The sequence below is a fragment of the Marmota marmota genome, unplaced genomic scaffold (genome assembly GCF_001458135.2).
Source record: "Marmota marmota marmota unplaced genomic scaffold, marMar, whole genome shotgun sequence".
NCBI lineage: Eukaryota > Metazoa > Chordata > Mammalia > Rodentia > Sciuridae > Marmota > Marmota marmota.
In genome coordinates, this window is record NW_026000109.1 from 453627 (window position 1) to 477803 (window position 24177).

Here is a 24177-nt window from a genome sequence, read left to right on the forward strand (position 1 = left end):
ACCAAGATCATTAACCAAAAAGTTAAAATAAAACCCTGTGCGTGGTATAGTCAATGGGTTAAATGGTCAATTACATACTGCTAAGAAAATAATATTTATTTTATGTGTTTTCCTCTTCTCTAGTCAGATAATATAAATTAGCTTATCTGTGTTTCATCAACTAGAAAGTTGTTAAATTGGTTCTTCCACAGCATAACAACTATCACAATCCTGAGAAATCAAAGTGCCATCTCAATTATCAGAAAAAGTTTAAATCATGTTTGAAATTTCTTAAACATATAATGTAATAATAGTTTTCCTATATTAATAGTAATTTGAGGACTAGTAACCCAAACTGGTACATATGACATTATTTAAAAGGTTTCAAAATTAAGTTTAATATTTCATTTCCTAAACATATCAGTTTCCAAAGAATTAACTGATTAGAAAAGTAAAACAGAATAACCCTCTTTTAGGCTGTAACACAAATATTAAAATGACAGTCAGAAATTTTAAAACTTACATAGATGTGGCAAAAATCTTTTTTTTTTTTTGGTAATACTGGAGACTGACCCAGGGCCTCAAACTTGCTAAGCAAGTGGCTCTACCACTGAGCCACATTCCAGCCTTTTTTTTGGAGACAGATTCTAACAGATTCTAAGTTGCGCAAGTTGGCATCATCCTGTCCCAGTATCCTGAGTAGCTGGTATTACAGCCATGTGCCACCATGCCTGGCAAAAATAACAATCTTTAAAAAAAATTATTTATATATATATATTTAGTTGTAGCTGGATACTATGAAATAACTTTATTTTATTTATTTATTTTTATGTGGTGCTGAGGATCCAACCCAGTGCCCCCGTGTGCCAGGTTAGTGTTCTACCACTGAGCCATGACCCCAGGCCCCAAAATATAATCTTTTAAAAGACAAAATAACCTGTAAAATGTAGAAATAACCCAAGTGTCTATCAACAGATGAATGGTTAAAAAAGGTTTGTTTGTTTTTTTTTTAAGAGAGAGAGAGAGAATTTTTAACATTTATTTTTTAGTTTTCGGCAGACACAACATCTTTGTTTTGTATGTGGTGCTCAGGATCGAACCCAGGCCGCACACATGCCAGGCGAGTGTGCTACCGCTTGAGCCACATCCCCAGCCCGGTTATAAAAGTTTTACACACACACACACAAACATTTGTATGTGTATGTATGTATGTATATATAAATAATGAATGTATATAAACACACACGTGTTTATATATACATGTATAAACACCTGCCATAATATGGCGAGACTTTGAAAAAGACTATAAGTAAAATAAATCAGATATACATAACAAATATTATATGATTCCACTCATATGCAATATCCAGAATAAGCAAATTCATAGAGATACAACACAGATTAGAGGTTACCAGGGAATGGGTGGGGCAGGGGTTGAGGAGTCCTTGCTTAAAGAATGCAAAGTTTCTATTTGTGGTAGCACAATATTATGAACATAGTTAATGCCACTGAATTGTGCACTTAAAAAATGGTTAAAAATGGCATGTTTAATATTACACATTTTTTAACATAATAAAAAAGAAGACTTGTCCTTCTAGCAAAAAGAAACACACATTACTTAACAAGAAACTTCATAACTCATATAAATATTTTGATATAACATATATATTTGAACTCACTAAGTTTTCTCTAGGTTGTAATTTTAGAGATCTTGGAATTTTAGGGGTAATTTCCACTGGAGTTATTTTGACTACTGCATGCATTTCTATATTTAGTCTCTTTCTCAAGTCATCAGGAATCTGAAATTTAAAAACAAACAAAAATACAATTATGTTCAAAGCTTAATAAAACAAATCTCATAGCATAAATACTGATATTAGCGTCTATGAATTCAGGTGACTTATAGAAGCTATCAGGACAAACAGCCATCTTAATTTGAGCTTCTGTAACAAATACCGTAAACTGTATGGCTTATAAATAACAGAAATTCATTTCTCACAATTCTGGAGGCTGGGAAGTCTAAGATCAAGGTACAGGCAGATCTGGTGTCTGGTGAGGGTTCTCTTCATAGTCCTTCATGTGAGAATACCCTTCTTGCTATGCTCCACATGGTAGAAGGGGTGAATAAGCTCCCATGGTCTCTTCTATAAGGGCACCAATCCTATTCACAAGGGCCTCATCCTCATGGTCTAATCACTGCACAAAGGTTTCACCTCCTAATACTATCAGCTGGGGCATAGATTTCAACATTTGTATTTCAGGGAAACACAAACATTCCGACAATAGCAATAATACAATCAGATGGAAGTACAGGTATTGTTATAACATACACATTTTAACTTAACCCAATTTTCTTTGTTGTTGTTGATATAATCTTCAGAGTTAAGAGCTTTAAATGAACATATCTGACTTTATCCACAATAAAAATATTTTAGACCATGATACAACTATATTCAAATTAAATGTTATTGGCAATCTTTGAGCAGTCTTTATCTGTCAAAGTTAAGAAACAATAAAAAAGATGAAGTGGACAAAGGTAATTACAATCTGCCATATAATTAAATTCAGACAGAAACTTAATCTAAAAGGCAAAGAGTAAAATTTCTCATTCCCACTGATGAAATATTCTAAAATTAGATTGAGATGATGGTTGCACAGCTGTTATACTAAAACAAGTGAACTGTACACTTTAAATTTTATCTCAATAAAGATATTAAATTTTTTTCTCATCTCCCTAAAACCAGTAAGCACTGAAAGAGATAAAGACTTTAATCTCACTTTACTAAATGTGTAAATTTCTAAAATAGCAAGTACGGACATATTAATGGTAGACAAAAGCATAAAAACTCAAGGTGCATATTATCACTTAATGACTAATACATTTTAAACATTACACAGTGTATACATATATGAAAACATTACATGGTACCTCACTAATATGTACAATTTTATGTATCAGTTAAAAATTAATTAATTTTATTTCTTATTTCTTTTTTTAGAGAGAGAGAGAATTTTAACATTTATTTTTTAGTTTTTGGCAGACACAACATCTTTGTTTGTATTTGGTGCTGAGGATCGAATCCGGGCCGCACACATGCCAGACGAGCGCGCTACCGCTTAAGCCACATCCCCAGCCCAAAAAATTAATTAATTTTAGAAAGACAAATTTAACTAAGTTTCCTGTTTTTAAAAACAAAACACTGCACAGGGTATAAAGGCTCAAATCAACACTAATGTGTTAGTTGTATTTCCAAGTTATCAATTTTGACCTCTCAAGTAAAGCCTGTTTGAATACCTAATAGCAATTACTATCACTTCTCATTCTTTGCCCATCATTCTTCTTCATGATGAGCAGGAAGTACAGACTCCTTATTGCTTTCTTATGTGGTCCCCAGATATTTGCCATTGGTACTTCTTCACCCTCTTTTCACCATGCTTTTAAGGAACTAAAAGGAGATTCCTATCTAATGGCAAAAACAACTAAATCACAACTTCAGTGTCAGAGAATGTGAGTTTGAAGATGCAGTGGGATCTTGTAAACCAATGGTTTAAAGCTAACAGAAATAACAGTTTGGGGTCAAATAAATTAAAACCAACAGATTAAAAATTTTTAAGTTACTTGCATAAGGTAACTTAAAAAACAGGTAAAACCATGAGAGTAAAAGAAATCTACAAAGACGACAACTATCCCCCTCGATTTTTCTTCCCCTTGCTAACAGTTTCCTCCATCTAATCACTATGAAGCCTCCCTTCTCAGTGATTCAAAAAAATGAGACTGGTGACTCATGTCACATAAATTTCCTCTCTCTGCTTTACATAAGTCAAAGAGGAAATACCCAGCAGGGTAAGCAGCTTTGGGATGTCCCAAGCTAGGTACCATCCTGGGCAGCAAGTCTGTCTTATGTCCTGGTTCTCTCGCTACACTAGGCATCTTCACAATATATAAAAAGTCCTTTTTTTGCTTTCAAGAACTTGGAACAAATCCTCTGCATGTATTAAAGATGTAAGGCTTTGTAGGGCACTCCATGTTGAGCATGAACCTAAGAATCAATCTGTCTGGACTTGAATCCTAGTTCTTTCCCTTACAAGCTATGCAACCCCAGGCAAATAATTTTGACCTTTCTGGGACTATACCTATTCAAGTCTACTTGTCTGGGAAATGTACAATCTTTACCCAAATAAGAACTTTTAGTGCAAGCAGAAATATGTCACCTCAGTAATTTTAGATACTGTATTCCTTATTGGTTTTTAATTTATGTATAAAATATTATTCTAATTCAAAATTAGGGGAAGTTTAAGTATCTTAAGTTATTCCCTAAACTATAAAATTCATACTAACCCAGACTTTCCCAAGATGGAGAAATTCTACATTTTTGGTGTATCTTATGGTATTCTTCAATTCCTCCAGTCCATTCCAGACTACCTTTAGCACACAAGTCTTATCAGCTTCTTGACCATGATCTGTGCTAATCTGTTTTTGATCCAGTAGCTCTGATATCTGTTTCTCTTTTTCAGGTGACAGGATATTCTGTTTTGTTTTACTTTGTTGTTGCTTTGGAGAAAGTAGTTTAACTAGTTTTCCATAGGTCACAGTAAAGCTGGGCTCCATATCAAAATATTCTTGGTCCCATGGAAATACATGAATGGCACAGTGTTTGTGAAACACGGAAGTTGCTGACATCCTGTGTATACTGGGAGGCTGAGATTTGCATACTCTGAAAATATTGTTTAGTGGAACAACCTCTGACTGCATATTTTTGAATGCACTGATTTCAGTTGCACCCCAGGATGTTTCTTGTTTCTTCTCAGATCCAAAAGAAAAAATGTTACCTATCATAGTCCATAAGCTTGGTATTGATGATGAATCAACTGAAACCTCTGAGTCTGTCTCATTAGTCCCAATGACTCCCAAAGTATTTGACTGAAGTTGCTTGGTTTGAAATTCTTCTGTTATTCCTTTTTGTCCATCTCCTCCATAAAAATAAAATTTTCCACTTATGTCATCTGCTTTTGAAAATGTATTCTCTTTGGCTTGGCGTGTTTTGGGCTGAATAAGGAGTTTGGTGTTAGTTTCCAGCCTTCCATAAGTGGCAGGTGGCATTAGTGCAACTATGTAGAAAACAGAGCTCATTAGTGGATATTCATTTCTGCTTTGGACTCAGTGCTACGTTTAGAGTACAATGGCAAATACTATAACAGCACCTACCAATCTGGATAAATATGTAAGTTTGTTGATCCACCCAAACAGGAAAAATAGCTTTTGGAAAAACTATCCGAATCTGATCTAGAAGATGCTGTTCCAGGGAAGCAGCATGCAGCTCCTGGAACCGAGACAAAAGATAATTAATTCACTTTACATTTTGCCCATTCCATGTCTAGTAAGGAAATCTCAATTCATTCTTTTTCATTTTAATAAACCTTGAGTATATCTATATAACATGATATTATACATATAGATAACAAGAACATACTACAGTGAAGCAAATTAACATATCCATCATCTCACAGTTACCCATTTTTCTTTCTTTCTTTTTTTTAATGTGGGAAGAGCAATTAAAAATCTACTCATTGAGTATAAATCATGAATACAGTATAATTTTTAATCTATAGTCCTTCTCTTAAATATCTGTTATCAATTCATTCTTATAACCACATCCACTCAGAATGAGGCTCAGAGAAATCCTAAAGACACTGATATTTTGAGTAGTTTAGCCTTAAAATGAGATATTTCCATTCCTTCCTTTCTTTCTTTCTTGTGGTACCGAAGATTGAACCAGGGATAATCGACTATTGAACCACATCCCCAGCCCTTTTATTTTTTAAGACAGGGTCTTACTAAGTTGCTGAGGCTGGCCTCCAACTTGTGATCCTCCTGCTGCAGCCTCCAAAGTCACTGGGATTACAGGCATGTGCCACTCTGCCCAGCTGTAAATACCTTTTTTCCCTGGTACTGATGATTGAACTCAGAGCCTCCCACATACTCGGCAAGCTCTCTACCACTGAGCTATATCTCCAGCCCCTTATTTTTTCTTTACCAGTATCTCCCAATCATCTGCTGAAAGGGGTTCCACCTCCACTTGTTGACAAGACACCACATGAGAACATGGCTTGAGAAACACCTGGAAAAAATAAAAAATTTAAAGCTACTTTAAAAAAACTTTCCTGTATTCCTAGAAAATAAGTTCTTTCTTTAGGTAAGGGGTGTGGGTGTGTGTGTGTGTGTGTGTGTGTGTGTGTGTGTGTTTATCTATAATCATTCATGTGACAAATATTTACTAAGTACTTATTTTTAGTTAGGCCTTGATGTACTCAGTTGTTTCACAACTAATTATAGAATAAAGGAAAATACATACAAACACAAAATACTTTTTAAAAATAAATAAGAATAATTAAAAGAAAAACATACGTTAAAAAAGGAAAAAAAAGAATGCTGTCAAATAATGTCTTAAGCTAATATAATACTCTTGTTTCTATAAGTTTTGCTATTGTTGGTTTTATAACTCACTTTAAGCCATGCTGTTTCTAGAAAAATGAAAAACACTGAAATAGAGATCAGAGACAATTATTAAGAAGCATAATCCTTCATAGCTGGAAGTAAAATAAGATAAATACCTCATCATTCAAGTCTATGAATATATGAAATGCTAATATGTCTCAATAAGCTAGAATCTACCATCTTACTTTTTTCCCCCTTCTATGGGCATTTCTGGGGATTAAGGGAATAAAATCCAAAGCCATTGAGTATTAAACATTCTAGATAAACAGCTCTTCCTCTCTGCTTTTGTGAACTGGAACAGAATTTCCCTAGGTACTCCATCCTATACTCCCTTAGTCAATTTAGCCTCATACTTCCCTTACATTCCATTGAAGGGGATGATTCTGGAAGAAACACAAAGCAGCTTCTGCCTATCAAAAAGCTAAAGACTCTGGTCTAGCAAGTTTACTTTCTTATTTCCACACTTTAGAAGACAGTGTCTCAGTGACAGTGCTACAAAGGAGGATCTGTAGAAAATCAGGCAAATGTCACTTAGAAGCAAATGGGAATTAAAAGCAAGTAGCACTGTTTGAAGTACTAATTAAGACATCTAAATTAGCACTAGGAAGCTGATGTTTCCCATAGGAAAAGTGCAATGTACTTAAATCAAGCTAAACTGTATCTTGCTATGTAATCCTGAGCAAAATATTCCATTTTCCTAAGTTTGTACAACGAGGTACTACAGTTAGTGATTTCTCAGGTCTTTTAGAGCCAAAACATTAAGATTCTCACAAAAATTTAGGTTCAGCTGAAGTCTAGTGACCTATTCTCATTATGAAATCATGCATAAATAAAATTAGTCTGTGTTCAGAAAACATTAAAAGGATGTGGCACCATCATGTAATGTTGTGGGAAATTTGTAATAGAAAGCAATTTAGTCCCATCTATCACAATTTTAAATGTACATTCCATTGCACATTATAATTCACATTTTAAATCTTTCATTACCACATCTATAAACTGAGTACCCTAGTCCAAAAATCTTAAAACTTTCTGAAGAGAAGCTTCAAATTTTGGAGCATTTCAGATTTCAGACTTTTGGAATAGGGATGCTCCAAGGGGTAAAATGTAAAAAGTCTATGAAAATATTCCAAAATCTGAAAATCTGCAAAATATGAAATATATCTGGCCCAAGCATAAGGGACACCCAACCTGTATGTACAGGATTCTGAAGAAGCACAAAGCAACTTCTGACCAACAGCCAAGGACCCCTGGGCTAGCCAGCCCTCTTTCTGCTCCTATCAATGATTCCGTTTTTTTGTTTTTGTTTTTAATACTGGCAATTGAATTCAGGGGCATCCCCAGCCTATTTTGTATTTTTTATTAGAGACAGGGTCTCAATGACTTGCTTAACACCTCACTTTTTGCTGAGGTTGGCTTTGAACTGGAAATCCTCCTGCCTCAGCCTCCTGAGACACTGGGATTACAGGTATGCACCACCACATCCAGCTCCTATCAGTGATTATTTGGGAAACATTGGCTTAGTAGTATTACCACCACAGACAATCATATATACATAGGAAGATTTGATCCATATTACTTATAATACAATTGGCCTTCTGTATCTGTAGGTTCCAAAACTGCAGATTTAACCAACTATGGATAACATTTAGGGAGAAAAAAAAAACTATGCCTGTACTGAACAATATATCCTTTTCTTGTCATTATTCTCTGAACAATACAACTCTTTACATAGCATTCATATTGTATTAGGTATAACCAGTAATCTAGACATGACTTTAAGCACACAGCAGGATATAAATAGGATACATGTGGATATGACATGATTCTACATAAGGTACTCAAGTATCTGCAGACTGCAGTACCCATGGAGGTCCTGCAAAGAATCTACTTCAGATACTGAGGGATGACTGCTCATGGAAAGTTGTGTGAGATATATATATATATATATATATATATATATATATTTACACATTTTAAAATATTTTATTAGTTGTAGATGAACAAACTACATTTATTTATTTATTTATTTATTTATTTATTTATTTATTATGTGGTGCTGAGGATAGAACCCAGTGCCTCTCACATGCTAGGAAAGTGCTCTACCACTGAGCTACAACCCCAGGCCCTATGTGCTATATTTTGTAAGGTAAATACTGCAGAAAATAAGAATAACCTCATTCTTTAGATCCTAATAGTGTAGTGGGATTCCAAAAAATAATAAATGTTTGTTGTTAGGCTGGGGTTAGATAAAGGGAAAAATCATTTCTTACTTTCAATTGTAAAATATTTATAATATATATGTATTACTCTTACAGTTAAAAAGAATAAATTGGGGACGGGGGTTAAGGTTCAGTGGTAGAAAGCTCACCTAGCATATACAAGGCACTGGGTTCAATCCTCAGCATCGCATGAAAATAGATCTGAGAGCTCAAGCTTTGTGGCTTACAATTTAAGCACATTAAACTCATAGGCAAGACAAAATAGTAAGACCATAAAAGGTTAGAAAATATGTGTGAAAACAAAGGAAGTGAAATTTGATAATAGTAAAACCTAGTCATTCATAAAGGAAAAATTATTTCATAAAAACAAAATTTGGAAACCTGGAAAATGAATAAAATAATAAAATAAAAGTTGAGTAGGAAACACATTTAACCTGAAGATAATGACTTAAAGACAAAGTACAATGTATTTGAATATCCTAGATGGGTTACAAATTAGCATGTAAGTCAGGTGTCATCTCACTTCCTTTAAAAAAAAATCTGAACTTTTAATTCTATTTCCACTGTTATATTATTAGAAGAAAGTCACTGTCATCATTTTGTGCTTACCTGTTCCCCATTTGAGAGTCCAAGTTTCTGACCAACTTGTCTATTTATTTCAGCCACATTTTCACCTTGATCATTAAAATGCCTGCCTTCCACCCAGCTCAAGAATGCAGGCTGATGACCCCAGGCTACTTCTATTGCTTGATTCTATTTGTATAAGGAAAGGGAGAGAAAACAATTTTAAAAGTTTAATGTTTTTCTAAATTAATATAAATTATTACTGCAAATCACACACCAAACAAAATATCTCTAGAAATTGATACCTTGGTTATCCACATTTCTCATAGCATTTAAAAAGCTATAACTGTTTCTAACACCCAACACCAGTGACGCTATTGATGAAACCAATATCCCTATATTCCTATGACAGCATTATAAACTGATCCAACCATTTCAGAATTCAAAATGGCAATATGGGTGGGGTATATAGCTCAGTGGTATGGTATGTGGCCCTGGGTTCAATTCCCAGAAAAACCCCAAAATGGCACAGGTAGGCAAATGAACTTACATAGCCTTTGAGCCATATATAACTACTTGAGTATTCAAGTTACTAAGAAGAAAAAACAAACCACATCAGAGGATATCTGCACTATTTTCTACAATAGTGAAAACTTGGCACTGTCTTAAATGAGTATCAATAGAAAAACTATTACATAACCTAAAGTCTACTACTTCAGTAAAATATGAGTCAACAAGTACACTAGTCCCCATGTAACTGCAGTTCTGATTTCCAATTTCTGTTACACATAGTCAACTGTGACCCAAAAATACTAAATGGAAAATTCCAGAAATACACAATTCAGAAGTTTTCAATTGTACACTGTTCTAAGATAGTAGGATGAAGTCACTGTCTGGTTCTGTTTTGTGTGGGAAGTGAATCATTCCTTTGCCCAGTATATTCATGCTATATATGCTACTTGCCTATTATTCACTTAATAGTTGTCACAATGAATGTCTTGGTATTACAGTGCTGAGTTTAAGTAACTTATATTTTATTAACAATGGTCCCAAAGCACAGGAGTAATAATGCTGGCAATTCAGATATGTATGCCAGAGAGAACTCAAGGGTTTCCTTTAAGTGAAAAGGTGAAAATTCATAACTCAATAAGGAAAGAAAAACTCCATGTGCAGAAATTGCTAAGATCTACAGTAAAAACAAACCTACCTATGAAACTGTAAAGAAGGAAATAGAAACTTATTAGTTTCGCTATCACACCCAAATCACACCTCAGTGCATGGTAAGTGCTTATTTATGATAGAAAACGCATTAAATTTGTGTATACATTTATAGGAAAAAATGGTAAATACATGGTTTAGTACTATCCTTGGCTTCATAGAATGAAGGTCTTGGAATGGATCAACTCCATATGAGGGTAATTATTCTAAACACATATGATCTTTAAAAATGTTAACAATATAATTCAGAATTATGAAATACCAATTAGATTGAATATACAATCTCTTATAGGTTGACTGATCAGTAATAAACACATAAGGTAAAATACAAACGAATAAACATGAGGGAAGGTCCCTCTTCCCAGAGATAATCAGTTAATAACTTCTTATATGCCCTTCCAGAAATGTTATGTTATGCAGCTTCTTAAATCGTTTTTAAATTTCACAGAACTATGGAAATATATGTGAAAAGAGCAAAATACAAAACTTATTCTCATTAAAATAGAAATTAAGCTGAGCATGATGGTACATGCCTGTAATTCCAACTACTCAGAAGGCCAAGGCAAGAGAATGACAAATTCAAGACCAGATTGAGCAACAAGGTCTCAAAATAAAATAAAAAAGGATGGGTCCTATGTTCATATATGAATACATGACCAGTGAAACTCCACATCATGAACAACAGTTTAGAATGGGATCCTAATTACAATAAGTTATACTCCATGTATGTATGTGTCAAATACACTCTACTGTCATGTGTATCTAAAGAGAACAAATAAATTAATTTTTTAAAAAGGGATGGTGATATAGCTCAGAGGTAGACCACCTGCCTAGAAAATATGAGGCCTTGGGTTCCACCTCAAAACCATTACAAAAACAAAAAGCAACTATATAAAATGTCAGTTTGTGGCCAAGAACTAAAAACAATGTTTTTTATGATTAAAGACTTATGCTCATTATAGGAAAATATACGAACATGGAAAGAAAATAGGAAATTATTGATATTTCCCTCAGAAAAAGACAACCATGTAAACAATATCTATTTCTTACTAAATTTTTTCTATGTGCAAGTTAATTTTTTGCACAGTTCTGCATTATAAGCAAAATTTAATATTCTTTCCCCGCACCTAACATTGCATCATGAGCATTATCATACGGGTATCGTTAAAAAAAATTTTTTTTTTGTAGTGGAAGATGGACAGAATGCCTTTATTTGTTTATTTTTATGTGGTGCTAAGGATCGAACCCAGTGCCTCACACATGCTAGCCAAGTGCTCTGCCACTGAACTATAGCCCAGATTCACATATATCATTTTTAATAAAAAGTAAATACTTGGTTAATAGCCATCAAGACTTATCATCTTAGGAATCTTCAGTATTATTAAATTCATTTTTATCAAAATAAATTCCTTAAAGTTAAAATACTAATTATCAAATTTATTCACATACACTAAATTTTACTACTTTATATTTCTTTAAATAGGACAAATTTCAAAGGACCTTTTGAGGCAATATAATGTACTTTAGCCATGTTATTAAAATTGTGTATACCTGGAGGTTGTTACACACCACTTAGCTGTGACATTATTCTAACAATTTTCACAGAATGGCACTTACTCCAGCTAACAAAACCTTTCAACTGAGTAATGTTTGATAAAGTAGAAACAGCCCTGAATTTGGGGTCAAAAGTCCTCAGTTACATTTCAGCTGTAACTGTGTGAGCTGAGGTAACAAGAGTAAAGGTGAAAAAGCCCCAGATGCCTCTTTGGGGTTTCAGGCCAGAGACATACAATCCAGATCAATTCTATTTAATATGAAGAAACTTTTAAAACCAGAGACATTAAGTAAAAAAATATGAAATGTGCCCTGAAATGTCAAAAAACAAACAAAAAAAATCCTCCCCAAAACCTATCAGCTCACTAGAAAAAGGAAAAATCAATTTTATTCAATAGAAAAAATTGCTGGGCACAGTGGTACACCCGTGTAATCCCAGTAATTTGGGAATCTGAGAAAGGAGGATCCCAAGTTCAAAGCCAGCCTCAGTGACTTAATGAGGCCTTAAGCAACTTAGCGAGATCCTGTCTCAAAATAAAAAGGTTTGGGGATGTAGCTCAGTGGTTAAGCACCTCTGGGTTCAATCCCTGGTACCAAAAACAAACAAACAACAACAACAAAACCCTAACCAAACAAACAAAATCCCCCAACATCTTACAATGTACAGGTCATCCCCCAGAACAAAAATTTATCCAGCCTAAAATGTCAAAAAGGCCAAGATTAAGAAAGCCTAGTTAAATATCTACTTGAGTATGCAGTCCTCATCAATTTGGCAATAAGACAATACTTGAAACAGAATAGAGTATAATTAATTAGATGTGTCACATAAACAATCCTGAAGTTTCGAAAAGAAGACAAATGCAGGCAACAGAATCAGAAAGCTTCCTGAAGAGAGCAGGATTACATTGTTGTTGTTGTTTGAATTTTTTAAATATTTATTTATTTTTTTTTTAGTTTTCGGCGGACACAACATCTTTGTTTGTATGTGGTGCTGAGGATCGAACCCGGGCCGCACGCATGCCAGGCGCGCACACTACCACTTGAGCCACATCCCCAGCCCAAGGATTACATTGTTTTTAATAGCATGGAACTTGTATGGAAGAAAGAAAACTGTCTTGGGGAAGAATGGCACAAATAAATGAACAGAAGTGTGAATGAGATCCATTAGAGAAAAACAGTAAGAAGGCTAGTCTGGATGACAGAGTGAGCTGTAGACAAGAGGGAAAATTAAATGGATGAAAATGATACTGGCCTAACAGTTCCAGTTGATGTGTACAAGTAGGGAAATGATCTACATACATAAGGTTCTTTCTCTATCAACATTCTATGATTCTACATCAGTGGGTCTCAACTCCTCCAGCATCCAAGTGACCTGAGATTTTTTTTTTAATTACAAATACTTGCAGGGTGTGGTGGTGCATGCCTGTAATGTTTAGCTGAGAAGGATCTCAAATTCAAGGCCAGCCTAAACAATTTAGGCCCTAGGCAGCTTAGTGAAACCCTGCCTCAAAATAAAAAATTTAAAAGTCTGGGGATGTAACTCAGTGGTTAAGGCCCACGATTCAATCACTGGTACAAAAAAAAACTTTTAACAAATAAAATACTGATAAAAACACCATGTGAGAATAGCAGGACACAAAATGTGTCTATGTATATAGGACCCTATGAATGTATGTATGTATGTATGGATGGATGGATGGATGAATGAATGGATTTTATCTATCTATCTATCTATCTACTGGTGCTGGGGGTTTATTTATTTATTTATTTATGCATGGGATTTTGAACCCAGGGCCTTGTGCAATGCAAGGCAGGCACCTTATCAACTGAGTCCCCAGCTCTAGGACCTCATTTTTTAAAAAATAAAGATTACAAAGAAACCTAGATTCAAAGTGTTAGTATTGGTTATCTCTAGGTTCTAGGATTATGAGTAACTTTATTTTGTTGTTAAAAATGTTCACAAAACAGAAGCATTACTTCAATAATTGGGGGTTGGTCTATTCTACTGATATAAGTCAAGAAGAAACAGCAATTTATTCTAGGGCTGGAGATATTTAAATTTAAAAAGATGCCCATTAATTAATATTTATGAATACTTCTTGACTCATAATTTAAAACAAAGATCAAGATCACTAAAACCTTTTAAACAGTGATGAATGTAATGTAACGTAACAACTACATCTAAGGAACAAATCAGAGTTACTGTAAAAAGATTTCGTATAAACTCTTTAGGAGGACAGTTTATTTCTATGAACTAATTAGGTTTGGATCTGAAAACACACTGAAAATCTCGGACAAAGTTGACAGAGCACTAAGCCAAGTTCTACCCGGAAACTGGTGATTGCCTCCTTGGAGCCATGGAGAAGCCTGTCAGTGTAAAACAAACAAATAAACCAAAAAAACCTGCCTACTTAGTGGCAAAAATAAGTAATAACAAGGATGAAAGGACTGTAGTGATTTATGTTTGGAAAGATGGACAAAAATATCTGGAAAAACAGTTACAGGAAAGTGGCTTAAGATGAAAGGTGGGATCTTTATTGCAAACTTTTAAATATTGTAAACTCTTATAGGTCGAGAAGAAACAGCAACATGTCTTGCACAGATTAGCCAGTAGTGGGTACCGGACAAATATTTCAAATATTGCATCCTTTTGCTACTGAGCAAACTCAAATTCATTGAGACCGTGTGTACCAATTTTTAATTATGAAATATGCATGCTGGGCTGAGAATGTAGCTGAGTGGCAGAGCCTTGCCTAGCATGTATGAGGTACTTCTGGATGCTGGGGGGGGGGGGGGACGGGGGAAGGATGTGTATCTCCACCAGTGGTTAGAAATGTGAAATACCACAACCACCACGTCCTGACCACATAAGTCCAAGTAAACCTAACTACGTACATGATGCAGGTATGGGCATAATTCCACTGCACATTCCTGGCACCACTCGGCTCGGTTCGGGGTTGCCAATGCAGGGAAGAGTTACTATTCTATGACCCTCTCCAGCTCGTGGGAGACGCGGCACTCAGTCCTAGTTAACCTACACGCGCTCTACAAACCAAGTCTGCCCCTAGAGGCCCGAACTGTGGCAGTGCGGGGACTTGGCAATCGCCGGCGAGTGTGGGCACTTTAAAATAATAAAAATATACAAGTTCTCAAGAGCTTTTCCCATCTGGAGTAAGGAATGTTCCTGGATGGAGAGGACTTTTAGAATACTAGGATGTTTCAAAGCCTACTTTAACCAAAGTGTAAGATGTGGACTAAGTTAACCTCGGGGCAGCAGAGACTGCCCGGACCTGCCCTGCTCTCGAGGCGCCGTCACTCCGGCCTAGCGCGACTCGGCAACGTTCAGGAGACCGCCGGGACCCGGCTGAAAGAAAAGAATTCAGCGGCCGCCACGTTCCGGGAAGGCCTCGGCCACGTCCGATCCCAGGTTACCCTTCTGGTGTCCCGGGGTCGGCGCGTTACCTGCAGCAGGTGCAGCTGAGCCACGAGACGCCGCGGTAAATGGAGAAAGCAGTCGCGAGCGTTGGTGAAGGCCACCGTCACGGCCGCCCCTGCAGCACCAGCGCCGGCTTGACGATCGCTGCCCCACATCTTCCAAAACCACTACTCCAGGACCGCCCACCCTGGCGCGGCGTCTGACCCCTACCCCGGGCAGGCCGAGGGCGTTGGAGCCCGAGAAGATCGATCGGCTCCGCCCCCAACGGCTTCACTCCCTCTCCCGAGGTGAGTCTCACCCGCGCGCCTGAAGCGGGCAGGACCAACAAGCTTCTGTCACTCTCTGAACTTCTCCGCCGAGCCGCTTGGGGGCGGCACCTCGTTCACCAAATTCTCGTTTTCAGGAAACGATGGCCGACGCTGTCGATTCTCCAGCCAATCCTGGCCATGCTTCGACTCATCCCGCTCTCTTACTGGATAAACGGGAGCTCCCTAAGACGGGTGTTGTCCTCACTGCAATGACCAAAGCAGGCAAGATGGCGTCGAGTGATGGGAAGCTTGGGAGTTTATTCGACCACCACGTCCAGAGGGTGGTTTGCGACACGCGGGCCAAATATCGGGAGGGTAGACGGCCTCGCGCTGTCAAGGTAAAATGATTTCGCTTTCATTCGCTATCTTGGGTAGCTTTATGTGAGCACGCGCTCCACGCAGCCAGCCTACTTAAATAAAGGTATAAAAGGCTCCTGTTAGATCCATCTCTCATTGGAAGGGGAATGAGGAACTCTGGCTTGGAGACCAAAGATTATTACCACCCATTTGGTTAACTTTAGGACGTCAGTTCTCCAGAAGAGGGATTTGTTTTAGTTCTTGTATCTTCCGTGTTTACGTGAGTGCTTGTTAAACACTCAATGACTATTCGTTTTAGTGACTAGTCCCAGTAACTTCTACTGAGAGAACTTACAGAAATGATGACTTAAATCATATGCATGTACGAATATGTCACAGTGAATCCTACTATTAAGCATAATTATGCACAAATAAAAATATTATAAAAATGTCGACTCAGAGCAGTCTGTTATGTGCTTTAGTTAGATACCTTCCCATGTGAAGTGTGTTATTCTTTATGCAGAGAGAATGGCAAATTTTAAAATTAATTTTGTATGCTTTTTGCAGACAAGGACTGACCAAAGTGTTTCTTTTCAAATTCTGTTTTGTTTTTGTTTTTTTTTTAAAGGGGAGATTTTCTTAGTCTTATTTGTGAAATACACTTCATAACTCTATTTATTTTAGGTGTATACAATCAATTTGGAATCTCGGTACTTATTAATACAAGGAGTTCCTGCAGTGGGAGCAATGAAGGAATTAGTTGAGCGATTTGCTCTATATGGTGCAATTGAAGAATATAATGCTCTAGATGAATATCCAGCAGAAGATTTTACAGAAGTTTACCTTATTAAATTTATGAATTTACAAAGTGCAAGGTAAAGTGTAAGTTAAGCAGCATCTTATATCCTTTGACCCTGTTACTATCATTTTTGTCCCAGGTTTCTATAGTTAAAATACTTGAGTTACCCCAAAATTTAATATGGCAACATTCTCATCTTTTCTGCAGTAATTCCCCTCCCTTACCCCCAGGGATGGAGTCTAACCTAGGGCTGTACTTATACTCAGCAGGTGCTCAACCACTGAGCCACATCCCCATCACTTCCTGACATCTTTGTAAAGGTTAATCTTATCAAAATACTATTTACATCCCCTCATTCCCATGCTCAACAACTTTCAGTCCTGTGATATGATTAAAAACTGAATTTGGGTAAGTTTTCCAGTCATACTGCTCACTATCTTGTTACTTTGTATAAATTATTTAATCCTGGTAAGCCCACTTTTTTCTCTTCTTAAAATCCATGTAGTCAAAAGACCACTTATTGAGCTTGCATGAGGATGATATAATTCATGAAAAGGACTTGGAGTAGTGCCTTTCTGCTCAGAATGCAGTAAACTTTACTTTTTATTATTATATTATTATGGCCTTATTATTATTTTTGGCCTTCTGTGAATTAATCCCATCTTTTGGGATTTCTATGAAACAAAAACCTGTTCCATTGGGCTGAAGTAGGCAATATCTTATGTATTTTTAGTTTAACCCCTTTTCTTGTCATTAATCTGATCAAAGATCCATCCTTCCTTTGCTGTTGCCATTTATATTTCTTTTTTTTTTAAATATCTTTTTTGTTTGTTTGTTTTTATGTGATGCTGAGGATTGAACCCAGCACCTCACACATGTGAGGCAAGTGCTCTACCACTGAGCTACAGCCCCAGCCCACCATTTATATTCCTTTTCTGGGCTACCAGTAAACCTCACAGTTGACCCCAAAAGTAGTTAATTTTGTGGTTATATGTCATTTTTAAGCTGCTCTTATATGTAATCTCACTTTTCAAAAATTAACTTGCTGATTCTGTGGAGTTAGGGAAGCATGTTTTCTAAAGTTTTTCTATCTCTCACATTACCTAGTATAGTAGGTTCTAGAACAAGACATCTGGATTTGAATCCAGCTCCAGAAATTAGTATATGAATGTGGCCAAGTTATATAACATCCCAGTTCTTCACTTTGGTTGCTGTGAGATGTTAACTGAAGTGAGGTACCTATGACATTGCCTAGTATGGGGTTAAATCTCAATATAACACTTATCATTATTTCTAGTTACAGAAGTACTTAAATAATTACTATAATGCTTGGCCAGTCATAGATTTTTCAATAAGTTATCTATTTAATGAATTCCATTCTCCTTTGTTTTCATTTGATTAGTTGTTATGTATTCACAACTTTCTCATTTATCAAGTTTTACAATTACAGTATTTTAACTTAATGTTTTATGTAGATGGACATAATACCTTTATTTTTATGTGGTGCTGAGGATCAAAACCTTTTAATACCTCTGAAAGAGGGAAAGGAAGACTTTAGAGTGCATCCTAGATCAGTAGGGTTGGAACCATCTACAAATAGAGCATTTTAATTCCCAATCCATAGGATATACACACATGTACACTTAGCAAAAGGTAGACTTTGCTCCTTAGATTGATGTATTTTATATTAGTTAAGCGATCATCCTATGTTAATCCAGATTAATTAGCCATGTTATGTATTTCTGTTTAGGATAGCCAAGAGAAAAATGGATGAACAGAGTTTCTTTGGTGGATTGCTTCATGTGTGCTATGCTCCAGAATTTGAGACAGTTGAAGAAACCAGAAAAAAATTAGAAGAGAGAAAGGCTTACATAGCAAGAACTACTAAAAATAAAGGTATGAAAAGCCTGTTATTAAACACCTCCTATGTGTTAGGTGGGCACTCTTCTAAGTATGCCAACATTGAGTTCCCAGTCTAGGGTAAGTAAAGGATCATATTTATTAACTATAAATCAGTGTTCTTTGCAGCACTGTGCATAATCTGGCCTAGAAAGGGAGAGATGTTTGTTCATAGCAGATTTCCTACAAGTATATAAGAAGTGGTTGCATTTTGAAGGCTAACACTACCCATAAGGGAAGAGGAAGAGATGGAAAAGTGAGCCAGGCAACACGTTTAAAACCTTAGAGGAGCTGGGTGTGGTGGCACGTGCCTGTAATCCTGGTGACTCAAAAGGCTGATGCAGGAGGATCGAGAAGTTCAAAACCAGCCTTGGCAACTTAGCAAGGCCCTAAGCAATTTAGTGAGGCCCTATCTTAAGATCAAAAACATAAAAAGAGATGGGGCTAGGGAACTGTTGAGAATTCTTGGTCAATTTTAGATATAAAAATGACCCTTAACTTGTGGATTATACACAGGAGAATTTATGTGTATGGAAAAGGAAATTACAGAATATTAGTGTAAAGAGAAAGACCTTTGTTCTCATTTTTATAGGTGAGGAAAGTAAAGCTCAGAAAGTTTATGACTGGTTTATCTCTCTAGAGATAAAATAGGGACAAAAGAGCAATTAAGACCCATCTTTGGATTCTCTAGAGCTCACTTCTAAATTGCTTTATACGTTACAGTATTGGTGTTAGTAGCCTAACTTTGTCTTTCTTTCCTCCCAGCTTCCTTTAAGACTTTTTAGCCCTGCCCCTGACTTCAGAATTACGCTGAATTTGGCTCCATCTGAGTGGCAGAGTGATACAGTGTTTTGTTTTGTTTTTAGTATTTATTTTTTAGTTATAGGTGAACACAATATCTTTATTTTTATGTGGTGCTGAGGATCGAACCCAGTGCCTCACGCATGGTAGGCAAGTGCTCTATCTCTGAGCCACAACCCCAGCCCAATATAGCATTTTTATGACTTATTTGGCCCTAAACAAAAATAAGCCCTTTCATTTGTAGGATTCTAGCATCTACATGGTACATTTGTATAATTGGTCTCTCTTTTTAAAACGCTTTTGTTATGGAAAATTTAAAATATTCAAAGGTAGAGAGATGTGAGATAATGTACCTCACGAGTATTAATGTCAACAATTGTCAATTTCATCTTTACCACACTTCTCACATTGCACTTTGGAGGTGTGGAGGGTAGAATGGGCAGGAGACTTATATAGGCCCTAAAAGTGGGCCTAGCATATCATTTGCTTTAATACTGACAAACAAAAACTAAGCAGCACAATAATGTCTATGTAGTAGAATATTCTGAAGTTAATAAAAAAAAACTTTCTATATGGTAACATGGAAGAACTCTGTAAGATCTACAGCTAAGAAGAAAATGCAAAGGTACAAAGAAATGGGTATTAGAAGTTACCTTTTGAGTGGGGAGAGAAAGAAGGGTAGATGGGAGGAGGAAAAGTAAGACATTCTGATAAATAAGGAAGAATAGTGAATACATATGGTAACTAGAAAACTAAGCATATTGGAAAGCAAGGAAAATATGAAGCTTGACACTTTATACCTTTTTGCTTCTTAAAAAAGCCTTTTTAATGATACAAATATAAGACATTTTGGAGAAGAATCTATTAACATTTTTAAGTTTTTAAAATTATATGATTCTGAGTGATAAAAACAATAAATGAACCATTTCTATTTTCCTTTCCCTCAACTTTTACATTTATAGAGTATTACTTGACAAAGAAGAAACTGGTTCCAGAGCATAAAAACACACGAGATTTTAGACAAGACTTAAACTCGGACATGTCTGGATTTTGTGCAGCTGCTTCGAATGCTTCCAATGGGAACTCAAATCCTTGTCTTCCTTATTCTTGTGAATTTCCTTTATGTTATTTTGCTTCAAACTGTACTTGTTCATCTGGGGAGCATGTGAATAAAGCATCGAACTTCTATAAGGATGGTAGGAACCATAATGAAACAGTGAAGCATTGTAACCACAGTGACTCTTTGCAAAATATGAACACTTTCAAAAATTCAGTACCTTACTCTGGTACACAGAAGGCTCTAATTCCTCCTTCAGGGTCAATTGACAGGTTTATGCCTAGGACAACACAACTGCAGGAGCGGAAAAGAAGAAGGGAAGATGATCGTAAACTTGGAACTTTTCTTGAAACAAACAGTAATGAGGTTATGATTGGACCCAAGTTACCAGACATACCTAAAGTGGACCTTCAGGATGACTCTCTGAATACAACGGCGAACTTAATTCGGAATAAACTTAAAGAGGTAGGGACATTTTTAAAAACTGTTTTTTCTTGTTTTTAATATTTATTTTTTAGTTATAGTTGGACACAATACCTTTATTTATTTATTTATTTATTTATTTATTTATTTATTTGTATTTGGTGCCAAGGATCGAACCCAGGGCCTTGCACATGCTAGGTGAGCACTCTACTGCTGAGCCACAACCCCAGCCCTAAAAACTGTTTTAAGAATTTGGTTATAGGGGGCTGGGGTTGTGGCTCAGCGGCAGAGCGCTCGCCTAGCATGTGCCAGGCGCTGGGTTCAATCCTCAGTGCACACAAACACACACACACACACACACACAAATAAATAAATAAATCCAACTGCATTTAAAAAATATTTAAAAAAAAGAATTTGGTTATAGGACTAAGAACTAAATGGAAAATAATTTGTGGGATCTATTGAATTGGAATTGGCTTTTTTTTCTTTTCAGTTTTTAGTTTTCGATGTGTTTTTTTACAGTTCTGTGTTAAATTCACTGAATTTGACTAGCATATGTATTTGCTTTGATAGTAATTCTTCCTTTAAACGGTGAACAGACATATTTTACATCACACTGTAAATACAAAATACTATAATTAGTCTGTGATAGTGGATTGCAGCCCCTGCTCCACCTTTTAAAGCTCCCCAGATAGTCTTAATATGAACCAAAATTGAGCAAGAAAATTATTAGAAATTATTTCTTAAATTCAGAGTTACTACAGCTTACGTCAAATTCAAAGTATTTTGCTTCTGTAATAAACAGCACCTTTTTGTTGTGGTGGTGCTGGGAGTCAGATTCACAGGCCTTGCCCATGTGAGGCAAGAGCTCTACTGCTGAGCTATGCCCCCCAGTCCAGAAGGTGAAAATTCTAAACGATTGTGTCTTTAGACTGCCTTAAGTTCTGCATTTCTTTTCCTCATATTTTTAAAAATGTTTTTTACGTGACAGAGTATGTTTCGAAATATATATACATAGAATAAGTATAACTTGTTTCAATTAGGGTTTAAGATCTGCATTTTAAATGTGAACTTCTTAAAAGATTACAACTAGGCTGGGGATGTGGCTCAAGCGGTAGCGCACTTGCCTGGCATGCGTGCGGCCCAGGTTCGATCCTCAGCACCACATACAAACAAAGATGTTGTGTCTGCCGAAGACTAAAAAATAAATATTAAAAAATAAATAAATAAATAAAAATAAAAGATTACAACTAAAATCAGATTGTGCTATAAGGTGGTCTTTTATTTAAATAATAATTTTCAATTTTTAAGGCACAAATAAAAGAAAATTAACATGTGAATTAGCTAAACACACACACACACACAATAATTTAGATGGATACAGTACATTTATTTATTTGTTTGTTTATTTATTTATTTATATGTGGTGCTGAGGATCATACCCAGTGCCTCATGCATGCTGGACAAGCACTCTACCACTGAGCCACAACCCTAGCCCTGAATTTTCTATTTCAAGTGAAAATTGCTTTACTCTGTTTTTGACTTATTGCCCCCACTTTTTCTGATGTGTTTGGTGTTCATTTTTCCTCTAGGAAATTGAGAATGATACCATTTTCTTCTTATTTTTTCAAAATTTTCATTCTCCCAGGCATCCATGTCTCTAAATCTATGAGACATTATCAGTGTTTCAAGAAGGCAAAATCAGGATTATCTATCTGTATCTGTAAAATAACAAATGACTTTAGATCAATAAAAGAATGTTAAAGGAAAGTGTATGTTCACTTTTCTTTATCTTTTTTTTTTTTTTTTTCCAGTCCTTGATATTGAACACAGGGCTTCACCCATGCTAGGCAAATGCTTTATACCCCAGCCCTGCCTCCAAATCTTTTCTTGATAAATGGCTTAGAAAACTTTACTCCCACTAATGTTTGGAGTGAAAACTTAAGTGTCTAGGTTGTAGGTTGTACCTCCTACCTTAAACTTGAGCTAACTCTACCTCAAAAGTGATGGTAAGGTCAGGCACAGTGGCGCATGCCTGTAATTCCAGTGGCTCTGGACACTGAGGCAGGAGAATTTTAAGTTTAAAGCCAGCCTCAGCAATGGTGAGATGCTAAGCAACTCAGTGAGATTCTGTCTCTAAATAAAATACAAAACAGGAGTGGGGATGTGGCTCAATGGTCAAGTGCACCTGAGTTCAATCTGCAGTACTAAAAAAAAAAAAAAAAAAAAAGTGATGGTAAGGATTGTTGTATGTCCAGCCTCTCCTAGCAACTTATTTACACTTATTACTACATACTAAGTTTTAATGGTTCTTTTTTCTTTTTAAACTAGGTAATTTCATCTGTGCCAAAGCCTCCAGAAGATAAGTTGGAAGATGTGCCTGCAAGTCGTCCATTAAAACAAAGAAGAAGAATATAAATTGCCAGCAGCAATTTAGTATTTTCTAAAGAGAATATTTATTTTATTTTTAGTCTTTTAATTCTTTAAAAAGTTTTATTGCTGGTATTTTTTAATGTACACTTTTTTGTTATTTCATTCAAACTATTATCCAAATACAGTTTCATCTTTGACATATACTTAATATTGCAAAAATGTATCTTTCCTATAACATTCTCATGCTACAATAACCATATGTAAATCAATTGAAGCAAATATGGAAACTTTATAATACAAATAAAGTTAAGCAACCAGGATCTGTCTCTGATTTTAATTTAAGTATTGACTTATTCACTTATTGAAAAACTAGAAGTCAGTGTATCTCTGAATGTCAGTGCTTCAAAATGAAGGCAATTCTGTAAAGTAAAAAGGTTAACAGAAATTAGAACAAAGTTGAAATTAGAAGTTTACACTGTAGTTAGCTTTTAAGAATTTACTTAATCTGTGGCAATCAAAAAACAAATCCGGGGGTGGGGGTCTGGGATTGTGGCTCAGCGGTAGAGCGCTCGCCTAGCACAGGCGGGACCCGGGTTCGATCCTCAGCATCACATAAAAATAAAGGCATTGTGTTATGTCCATCTACACCTAAAATAATGATTTTTTTAAATTATTTTTTTAATAGTAAGGTGCTTTGACTCTCCATCTCAGGATCTTGCCAAATTGCAAGTTCTTATGGTGGTGGGGAGGG

The 24177-nt window shown here is 35.9% G+C and overlaps 2 protein-coding genes and 1 long non-coding RNA gene across 6 annotated transcripts in view; 2 read left to right on the forward strand and 1 right to left on the reverse strand.

Moving 5' to 3' along the window:
* Positions 1–15774, reverse strand: part of Pex1 (peroxisomal biogenesis factor 1) — a 47765-nt gene extending 31991 nt beyond the window's left edge. The window contains exons 1-6 of one of the 2 annotated variants that reach the window (XM_015506714.2): positions 15496–15772; positions 9307–9450; positions 6015–6098; positions 5186–5300; positions 4319–5088; positions 1659–1778 (exon numbers count right to left, since the gene is read on the reverse strand). In XM_015506714.2, the coding sequence (XP_015362200.1) occupies positions 1659–1778; positions 4319–5088; positions 5186–5300; positions 6015–6098; positions 9307–9450; positions 15496–15624 (1362 nt within the window). In that variant the 5' untranslated portion in view covers positions 15625–15772. Of the gene's footprint in view, positions 1–1658; positions 1779–4318; positions 5089–5185; positions 5301–6014; positions 6099–9306; positions 9451–15495 lie in introns of both variants that reach the window. The other variant, XM_048784612.1, reaches the window with a different exon arrangement.
* LOC125611039 lies at positions 1079–23746 on the forward strand. The gene is made up of 2 exons (XR_007341133.1): positions 1079–1136; positions 23545–23746. It is a non-coding gene; the product is annotated as an uncharacterized LOC125611039 (long non-coding RNA).
* Rbm48 (RNA binding motif protein 48) lies at positions 15960–23746 on the forward strand. 3 transcript variants are annotated; one of them, XM_015506715.2, is made up of 5 exons: positions 15960–16115; positions 16759–16949; positions 18624–18769; positions 20536–21095; positions 23385–23746. In XM_015506715.2, exons 1-5 carry the CDS (start codon positions 15987–15989, stop codon positions 23469–23471), a joined length of 1113 nt encoding a protein of 370 aa, XP_015362201.2. In that variant the 5' UTR covers positions 15960–15986; the 3' UTR covers positions 23472–23746. The 3 variants fall into 3 exon arrangements, with proteins under 3 accessions (XP_015362201.2, XP_048640571.1, XP_048640572.1); XM_048784614.1 differs by lacking the exon at positions 16759–16949 and having other exon boundaries at positions 15971–16115; XM_048784615.1 differs by lacking the exon at positions 15960–16115 and having other exon boundaries at positions 16819–16956.
* Positions 23747–24177: the final 431 nt, after the last annotated feature.

Bases quoted from the DNA above. Each gene is read 5' to 3' on its own strand.
- Rbm48 (XM_015506715.2), top strand. From the start codon at position 15,987: ATGACCAAAGCAGGCAAGATGGCGTCGAGTGATGGGAAGCTTGGGAGT. The intron at 16,950-18,623 runs GTAAAGTGTAAG...ATTTCTGTTTAG, and splicing joins ATGAATTTACAAAGTGCAAG to GATAGCCAAGAGAAAAATGG. The intron at 18,770-20,535 runs GTATGAAAAGCC...TTACATTTATAG, and splicing joins AAGAACTACTAAAAATAAAG to AGTATTACTTGACAAAGAAG.